Source organism: Argentina silus, assembly GCF_951799395.1.
Source record: "Argentina silus genome assembly, chromosome: 4".
Classification (NCBI taxonomy): Eukaryota; Metazoa; Chordata; class Actinopteri; order Argentiniformes; family Argentinidae; genus Argentina; species Argentina silus.
In genome coordinates this window covers 23,383,059-23,393,058 of record NC_139658.1, presented here as the reverse complement: position 1 = coordinate 23,393,058, position 10,000 = coordinate 23,383,059, and the positions used below count along the sequence as shown (strand labels likewise).

The window sequence follows — 10,000 nt, the reverse complement described above, 5'->3', positions numbered from 1 at the left end:
ACAATGGCAGGGTTTCACTCGTAGACGGGGTGCATTCAGGTGACTGCTGAGTGGCCGAGGAGAGGAGCAGGACCAGGGGGGGACATGCGAGAGGGCATGTCTCCCGGGGGAGGCTGGTGGAGGTAGCAACCGGAGGACGGGCTCATCGTAATGCATGGAATGAGGAATGGTGTCAGACATGTGTGTCTGTTTGATGACCATTCCTGATTCCATTCCATGCATTACAATGAGCCCGTCCTCCGGTTTCTACCTCTGCCAGCCTCCACGGGGGTGTCTTCATCAGGGGGGACAGCGGGGGGAGTGGTCATTCAGTCATGCAGCACAGGGCAGAGGGACACCGCTCTGTGGACTTGGTCTGGTTTCTACAGCAGCCTGATGGAAAGGGAGAGTCTGAGCCAGGAGACCGAGAGATTCTGAGAACCAGCCAACAGCACCCAATTAGCTTTAAACCCCACTGAAGCCTCAACAACGTGTGGTAGTCATAAAATAGACTGATTACACCACAGCTAAGGTTAGACCACAGCACGAGACAGACCAACCGGCAGTCTCTAATCCCACTGGCTGTGTATTTGACACCAATCGGGCTCTGTAAAGTGCAGTGTAGGGAACAGTGTTTGATAACACTTTGATACCATGTTCGTTTGATACCATTCCTCATTCCGTTCCGTTCATTACGATGAGGCCCGTCCTGCGATTCCTACCTCCACCAGCCTGCACTGATAGGGAAACCACCAGACTCCACTGATTACAGAACGACCTCATTCTATAATTAATGACCGTCTTAAAGCAACAGCAAGAGGCAATTCTCAAGTGAGATCATACATGCTTGCTCTCAGTAATCACAGATCAACTGCCCTGACCGTAACCCTTTGTACTTTGTCCATCTAGGCCTAAATGTAAATATGACTCTCAATGTCACTTCTTGATAGATGTTATGAGGAGAGTGCTGCTCTCAGTCACACCAGTAGAGGGCAGTAGTGCTACTACTACTATTATTGACTAGAAACATTCCAGAATGCTGCTCTGCATTGCACACATTAAGCTATCCTCTTTCCCTACATGAAGGATGCCACTGTGGCCAGCCAAAGAGCAGATCTTAAAAGGGATAATTCACTCAAATTACAAAATCTCATATTTGGTTCCCTACCCTGAAAGGAGTCTCTGGACAAGGACAGACATCTGTTTAATTGGGCACTGTAACTAACTGCTAACGGTTAGCATTTTGAAACCAAAACCCAATGCAAGTCAATGGACCCAAGTTAGCATGTTTGAAATGTCAGGCTCAAATCATCATTTAAAATCAAGTAATTGCGTCTCTTCAGAGAATTTGAGATGATTTGGACATGGAGTTTCAAACATGACAATTTAGGGTCCATTGGTTAAAAAAATGCTAACAATTAGCTGTTAGTTATAGGGCCCTGATAAACAGAACCAAAGCGTGGATTGAAGTCTGTCCTTGTCCAGAGACTCTTTCGGGGTAAAGAACCCAATATATGATTTAGTAATTAGGGTGAAGTATACCTTTAAATGGACACTGACTACAGCATAATCTAACAATGATCCAACACGTGTTACCCCATTGCTTCTACCAATCATTCAAGTCACATCTCAGAGAAAAGCAAAGTCAAGTAACATTGAAAACTGCCAAAACATGAGACTTCAGAAACTGTCACCAACCAAGTGGTAAGAGAAGGGGGAAAAATGTAATTACATCTAATATTCAAGCCTTAATGTTCAGTTAATTGGTAGAGGAGCCCAGATGCGGACAGTACCTTGGTAATGTGATGTGCAGCTGGGAAACCTAATGTGTGTCATGAAATTATTAAATCAATAAAACGTCCTTCTGTTCTCCTGCTGATTTCTGCTGATTGTTTGAGCAAACCATGTAAGCTACATCAACAAGCAAGAAGGCTAATCTTTTAAAACTTCAATTCTCTATCTGTACAAACACCTAAACACCGATAGTAACACACATCCTCTGAAGTTCAACTGTAAAATCTGTGCATAACCATTTTGTACACTTAGACCTATTTCAAATAAGGATTTTACTGTAGTAACCATGTCTTACCCTAACCCCCCCTAACCCTAACCCTCCCTAACCCTAAACTCCCCTAACCCTAACCCTAACCCCCCCAACCCCAACCCTAACCCTAACCCCCCCAACCCTAACCCCCCTAAACCTAACCCCTAACCCTAACCCTAAAATAACCTGGTGACTGCCAGCATTGTCCCCCAGCAGCACCTGTGGGTCAGGAGAAGGTACGTTACCCAGAAGACCTACAATGGATGACCTGACACACAACTCCTATTGATCCTTTAAAAGTCTATTGACTGAACAGCACTCAGCTTCTCTCTCCAGCCGGCTGAAAGGAAGACCTGAAAGCCGGGGAAGAACCCTGTGACATGAAACACACACTCCATCTAAAGTACCGGTCCACTTAGACCATCTAAAGTACCGGTCCACTTAGACCATCGAAAGTACCGGTCCACTTAGACCATCTAAAGTACCGGTCCGCTAAGAAACCAGACCAGAGAAAGGGCAGAGAGAAAGCCGTCCCAAAACCCACAAACAGAACAACTCACTAGTTCACTACAGCTACAGGTCCAGATCACCACAAAGAATGAGTTGATTTTCTGTTATACAAATTCGAAATCCTCTCGTCTGCCTGTTCGACATCATCCAGGGACATCTAGCGCTCTCCCAGTTCTCCATCCATTCATCCATCCCAGTTCTCCCAGTTCTCCATCCATCCATCCATCCATCCCAGTTCTCCCAGTTCTCCATCCATCCATCCATCCCAGTTCTCCCAGTTCTCCATCCATCCCAGTTCTCCCAGTGCAGTGGATTCCCCCCCATAAAGACGCAGGAAGGTGGAAGGGTATCCAGGGCAGGCAGGCAACATGCATTCATTCCTCTGCAGACTACAGTACACATCCAAACACACACTCACTCACAAACCACCACCACCACACACATACACACACACACACACCACACACACTCACCCAGTGCGCTCATACACAAACAGGCAGGGATCTTTGCTGAAACTCACCCGATTTCTTGGGGGTCGGCTCATGAGCGGGGTCGTGGGTGCCAATCTGCTCTTATAAACACACACTGCAGGCAGCGATGCAGCGGGTCCACCCAAACTGGGAGTGTCTTACTAGAAAACGTCTGAGCCAATTAGTGAATGAGAAACTGCCTCCCTGCCTCAGTCACCCCCCCCCCCCCTCCACTCTGCCCCACACCATCACCACCATCATCATCATAGTCACGCCTCCCTGTTAGATTTCGTGGAGAAGATCCACTTATGTCATTTAGTGCCCCCAGCTTGTTTCTGCTAACCACAGCAAATAATATCAGCCCTGAATTATTCACAGAAGCTTTCGCGCTAAAAGCCTTTGATTGTTGTTCCACAGGAAAGAATACACTAAGAGGCATCCAGACCATAATGAGGCCTGCTGAGTGTACACACACACACACACACACACACACACAAACGCTTAACCCACACATGTTCAAGTACATTCTAAACCACAGTGGTCTACAGTGACACTGAGTAACCTGGATGTTCAGCAGTAACCTGGATGTTCAGCAGTGGTCATGGTCAATGTCAGGCTACAATATGTCATACTGTAGAACATAATATTATGTTATGTTAATATCTAACGTCTCCACACATTAAACTGTCTACAGGTTAAAAAATAACCTGAACAAATACTCACACATACTGTAAACCCAGTCAAAACAAGTGTACAGAAATCGTGTTGTCCCCCAAGTGTTAGGCTGTATAGGCCTACTGCATTAGGCTCCACTGCTACAGCTGCTCTGGCAGCCAGACTTTAAAAGTTACCGGAATGTGTAGCGCTTATTTGATTCATTTTAAAGGATTTACTGTAACAGCATTATTTGAAAACAGTCAGTTGGCCAAACGGTGCGGTCTGAACAGCGTCCTCTCCTCTTTGCACCCTGTGGTGACGTTGTCAACCAGCACTTTAGCTGCACCGTCACAAGATGAATCACCGTCACCTCAAAACTCCTAACAACCGGATCTCTATGGCAACACGCATCCTTCTCCCAGGTTAAGTCAAAACCGGCCAATCAGTGGTGTCGGAGGTAAAGCGTGTGACATATGAACGAATGGACAGAGACCGACCTATAATCCTCTCCCCGATTTCACCATGGGGGACAAATATCTACAATGTAGAAAATAATACAAATAAAGAAAAATCATTGAATGAGAAGGTGTGTCCAAACTTTTGACTGGTACTGTACATCTGTACTATAATACAGGTGATGACACCTGGACAAGGTAAACATGGAAGTGCAGTGGGATCTACAGTAGGCTAACACAGGAGGGGTGGAGTCTTGAAGAGTACAGAGATCAGCCTTGAGCAAACACACAACACACAGGCCTACTGCAGTGGAGGCAGAAATCGGAGGACGGGCTCACGTGTGTTTGATGCCATTCCTCATTCCATGCCATGCATTACAATCCTCCCATTTCTACCTCCACCAGCCTCCCCTGGTGTAGCAGCACAGCCTGCCTGCCATGAGCCCGTCCTCCGATTTCTACCTCTGCCAGCATCCCCTGGTCTACCCCTGGTCTACTGTACAATCCATTCCCGCTGGGACCATATACACTGAAAAATGTATGCACTCCCTGCAATGTAAGTCGCTTCGGATAAAAACGTCAGTTAAATGGCGTATATTGTTATATGATATTATTACATGTGTGCAGCTTTACTATAGTCAGGAGCATATCACCAACACATCACAACACCAAGTGGGAGAGCCTGCCTTTGAAATATTTATTTTCCACGATCAATAGCAGAGCATCATGAGGGGCAGACAGACCACCCTCCCCAGGCCCCCCCCCCCGTCCCCTGGACACCATTAAAGGGTTATACATGGTAAGAGAGAGGGGCAGACAGACCACCCTCCCCAGGCACACCCCCCGTCCCCTGGACACCATTAAAGGGTTATACATGGTAAGAGAGAGGGGCAGACAGACCACCCTCCCCAGGCACACCCCCCGTCCCCTGGACACCATTAAAGGGTTATACATGGTAAGAGCAGGAAATACTTTAACCCTCTTGCTGTATACAGTCACGTACATTTTCCTGTCCTTAGTGGATGGTTCCAGACCTCCACTACATACATTATCGTAAAAGATCAGGGGAGGCTGGTGGAGGTAGAAATCGGAGGATGGGCTCATGGAATGGAATGAGGAATGCATTGCAATGGGCCCGTCCTCCGATTTCTACCTCCACCAGCCTCCCCTAACAGAGATGCCTACGGATGGACAGATTGATGAATGACAAATATAGACATCACATTTGTAACTGCTGTCCTCAAAAGACTAATAAAGCTTATGATATGATACTGTATGGCTTTGGACTGTAGGCCCAGCTTGACTGGTGTAAAATGAGTGATGCCCTAACAGTGTGTTTCATTCACAGGGTGGTATAGAACACCTTGAAAATGCACTCAGATACTGAATGCTGAATACACGGGTCAAGATGTATTCAGCATTCAGATACTGAATACTTTTTAGAATACGTTTTCATTTGTACACAAGAGAATTCAAGAAAACACAGAGAATAATTGGTCAAAGAAGCACGGACACACTGTCCTCAACATATCTGAAGAGTAACGAATTCAGATCTTCAAGGGGTCTGGAAATCACATCACTGGCAATTGGCAAATCAGCTTGTGAATGAATGCTTAACCACTGACTGCTGCAGAGCAGAAGCAGCAGAGATCGATTGAGTTGCTGTAAGTATTCTCACAGTATTCTTTTTTAGTATTTATGAAAGTATCTGTATTCTGAATACGCATTTTTAAAATGTATCGTACCACAATACTGAATAATTCAACATGTATTCTGAATACATGTATTCCGACACCCGTCCAGCCCAGTTCATGAGCAATATGAAAAATATGAAAAAATGTCTGCTCCTGAGTGCTTTTCAGTCACATGATGAAATTACTGGAGAAGTACCATGACCTCATGTGTGCAGGAGAGTATCCAGTAATACCTGACAGATGTTCCACAGCCATATGCTCCAGGCTCAGCCTACAGCGATGTTCACCACCCGTTTTCCCTGTTCCCTCAGTCCATACAGTACCAATGAAAGCCAGCACAACCGTCGGAGACATTTCCTATTAGTGCACACGGCTGCAATGATTGAAAAGCTTTAAAACTTCACTTCCCATCACAGTGTTAGCCTGTCAGTGTGGTAGACAGAGAGGGTACGATCGATCCCCTACCCCGACCTCGGCCAGAGCCGTACGACTCTTTGCACTTTAAAAGCACAGAAATGCGCGAGGCGCTGAGAGCAGAAATCCGATAGAGAGCTCATTACCCAGCATCCACAGAGTCAGGGGTTTTATTATAACCAGATCAGCACAATAAGGCTTCATCTGAGCCCATAAAACATGATCCCTTCTCTGAAACGGCAGGGAGACAACCCTAATAGGATAGTACACCACTGGACCTGAGGTGAGAACACACACACACACACACACACACACACACATACACACACATACACACACATACACACACATACACACACATACACACACACACACACACACACACGCACACACACACGCACACACAGACACAAAGACACACACACACGCACACACAGACACAAAGACACACACACACGCACACACACACACAACTGACCCTCACATTTAAGATACCCCTAGGCTGAATACACAAGATAAAACACTACTGACCTCACCTTTAAGACACTCCAGGACTGAAAACACAACACACAAACCACTGCAGTACTGTACCTCAGCGATTAGACACAACATCCCGAAGCCTGTTAACAAACTCCCAGACAAGAGTGTAGAACTACAAACACTGCTGTCTCTCTGCACAGTGATGCAGGCTTTAGGACAGGACAGACACCACAGAGACAGAGAGAAGCAGAGGCCCTGCCAGGCTCCACAGTAGACAGTGTGTGAGAGGTACCTGTAGAACTGCAGCTGTCGTTTGGGGCTCCCATAGCGAGCGCTGGGGCCGGCAGGAAAGAGGAGAAGAGAGGAGGAGAGAGAGGAGGAGGAGGAGGAGGAGGAGAGGGAAGCTCAGATTAACATGAAGCAGGAAGCAGACAGAGAGAGAGAGAGAGAGAGAGAGAGAGAGAGAGAGAGGAGAGAGTACAGTACACAGTAGTGTGAGGAGACAGAGAGAGAGAGAGAGAGAGAGAGAGAGAGAGAGGAGAGAGTACAGTACACAGTAGTGTGAGGAGACAGAGAGAGAGAGAGAGAGAGAGAGAGAGAGAGGAGAGAGTACAGTACACAGTAGTGTGAGGAGACAGAGAGAGAGAGAGAGAGAGAGAGAGAGAGAGAGGAGAGAGTACAGTACACAGTGGTGTGAGGAGACAGAGAGACAGTTAATAAGTTAATATGGAGCCGGTGTTAATGATGACACACAGACAGGAAAGTGACAGTATGGAGTGAGAAGGCAGAGACAGTAATGAGGAGAGAGAGAGAGACGTTCAGGACAGAGGAGACAGAGAGACAGACAGTTCGTATCAGAGAGACAGACAGTTCGTATCAGAGAGACAGACAGTTCGTATCAGAGAGATAGACAGTTCGTATCAGAGAGATAGACAGTTTGTATCAGAGAGATAGACAGTTCGTATCAGAGAGATAGACAGTTCGTATCAGAGAGATAGACAGTTCGTATGGAGCCAGTATTAATGACAACACACTGTCAGGGAGGTGACAGTTCTGAGTGAGAAGACAGAGAAGAGACAGTAATGATGACAGAGAGAGTGACACTCAGGACAAAGTGTGGACAGGAGACAGAGAATCAGTGGGGAAAGAGCAGGACATATGATGGGTGATCTGTGATCGGCAGGTCAGCCTAGTTGAACACATGCAGCATGCAAGGGGAACTCCTCGGTTCACATGCCAATGGGAATAGAAGAGATCAGATGTACCCCTGGGCTTGACACTGAGTAACCTACTAGTAACTAGTACCTAGTAGCTTGTAATTAGTAGCTAGTAGCTACTGTAGTAACTAGTAACTAATAGCTACTGTATTAACTAGTACCTAGTAGCTTGTAGCTTGTAACTACTGTATTAACTAGTACCTAGTAGCTTGTAGCTTGTAACTAGTAGCTACTGTAGTAACTAGTAACTTATAGCTTGTAGCTTGTAACTAGTAGCTACTGTAGTAACTAGTACCTAGTAGCTTGTAGCTTGTAACAAGTAGCTACTGTAGTAACTAGTACCTAGTAACAAGTAGCCCACCGTCTCAGACATCTGAGGAACATCTGTGAAGCCTTTTCTCAACTGTTAGAAACACGACTCCTCACGTCCTCTCCTCCTTCCTCCACTCACGTCCTACTCAAAACCCATTGGAGGAGAAGATCTAGGGCCCTCCCCTTACATATTCTCCTCCAATGCTTTTAGAGGATGGTGGAGGACAGAGGAGAGGGAGTGTAGGACAGAGGAGGAGAGGAGGACAGAAGAGAGGGAGTGGAGGACAGAAGAGAGGGAGTATAGGACAGAGGAGGAGAGGAGGACAGAAGAGAGGGAGTGGAGGACAGAGGAGAGGGAGTGGAGGACAGAAGAGAGGGAGTGGAGGACAGAGGAGAGGGAGTGGAGGACAGAGGAGGAGAGGAGGAGAGAGGAGAGGGAGTGGAGGACAGAGGAGAGGGAGTGGAGGACAGAGGAGAGGAGGAGAGGAGGAGAGGGAGTGGAGGATGAACTAGAGGACATGAGCAGTTGTGTTCCTAAGAATTGAGACAAGGCGTATGTCATTAACCTCTGAGGATACTCACACCACAGCTTAGTCGGATCACAGCTGACCATGAAACATACTATGGTGTGTTGCATCATGCAATTCCACACAAGCTGAAGGACAGTGATGCCCACTACGTTTTCTATGAAGGCAAATTAATCAAACCCACTATAGATGGTGAAACCTGATAAAGGAGGAGCTTAAAGTGCAACAGTCAAGGTGGACCAATCGAGGAGCTGATGATGAGTGGTCACATAAGCCAAATGGATCTCTGACGCCACATGCTGGTGGAAGGGGGAACAACAAGACAACAGGACTGGGCTGTGCCAGAACACAGATGGGTGTTTCCACTGCAGACAGGAGGACTGGGCTTCACGCCAAAAGTGTGTGTCTGTGCTTGAGACATGACAGTCATCATACCACAATGTGTGTGTGTGTGTGTGTGTGTGTGTGTGTGTGTGTGTGTGTGCGCGCGCGTCTGTGTCTGCAGTGTGTGTGCCTGCACCAGTGTCTGCAGTGTGTGTGTGTGTGTGTGTGTGTGTGAGCCTGTGTCTGCAGTGTGTGTGTGTGTGTGCCTGTGTATGTCCATAGTGTGTGTGTCCTCACCTGTAGATCATTCCCGGCGAGCCAGTCTGTCGGAGGGAGAGGCGGGCAGGTGAGTCGGTGGTAGATTCAGGATACATGGAGGCGGGAGGGTGGGGGCGTGGCCAGCCTGCCGGGGGGGTCTCTCTGTCACCGCGACGACAGGGGACTGTCTCTCACCAAACAGGGTCTCTGGGGGGGACAAGGAAGGGCAGCAAACACGTCAGTCTCCAAACAAACAATGCTTTATTTATTGATCGCTATGGAATCAATTTGTCAATCAATTGTTGGAATGTGGTACACATATGGAGACAACACACGTGCACTCCCCCAGGGAGGTCAGAGGTCAGAGTTCAGAGCACAGGGTCAGCGCCACTGCAGCAGTTAGGGGTTAAGTGTCTTGCTTAAGGGCACAACAGCTGTGGCACCTTAGTAACCCTCCAGTCACCAGCTCACCTCCGGCTCCCTCCTGGGGTGGGGATCCAATCAGAAACCTACCGATGGCTGGCCGGCCTCTCTAACCTCTAGGCTACCTGCCGCAGACACAGTCTGGTTATAGTCACAAGACAGCATCAGCACCTGAGTTTAGTTTCTTTGCACAAACATAAAGACAGTTGGTACACAGTTAAAAAACCAACAACAGT

At 47.3% G+C, this 10,000-nt stretch overlaps 1 protein-coding gene across 3 annotated transcripts in view; it reads right to left on the bottom strand.

The window, feature by feature from the left end:
* Positions 1-9,457, bottom strand: part of kcnab2a (potassium voltage-gated channel subfamily A regulatory beta subunit 2a) — a gene marked incomplete at both ends in the record, with an annotated part of 69,932 nt that extends 60,475 nt beyond the window's left edge. Inside the window, 2 exons of one of the 3 annotated variants that reach the window (XM_083668905.1) lie at positions 6,996-7,037; positions 9,381-9,457. In XM_083668905.1, coding sequence (XP_083525031.1) covers positions 6,996-7,037; positions 9,381-9,457 — 119 coding nt within the window. Of the gene's footprint in view, positions 1-3,053; positions 3,078-6,995; positions 7,038-9,380 lie in introns of those variants that run through there. The other 2 variants (XM_083668906.1, XM_083668903.1) reach the window with 2 other exon arrangements.
* Positions 9,458-10,000: the final 543 nt, after the last annotated feature.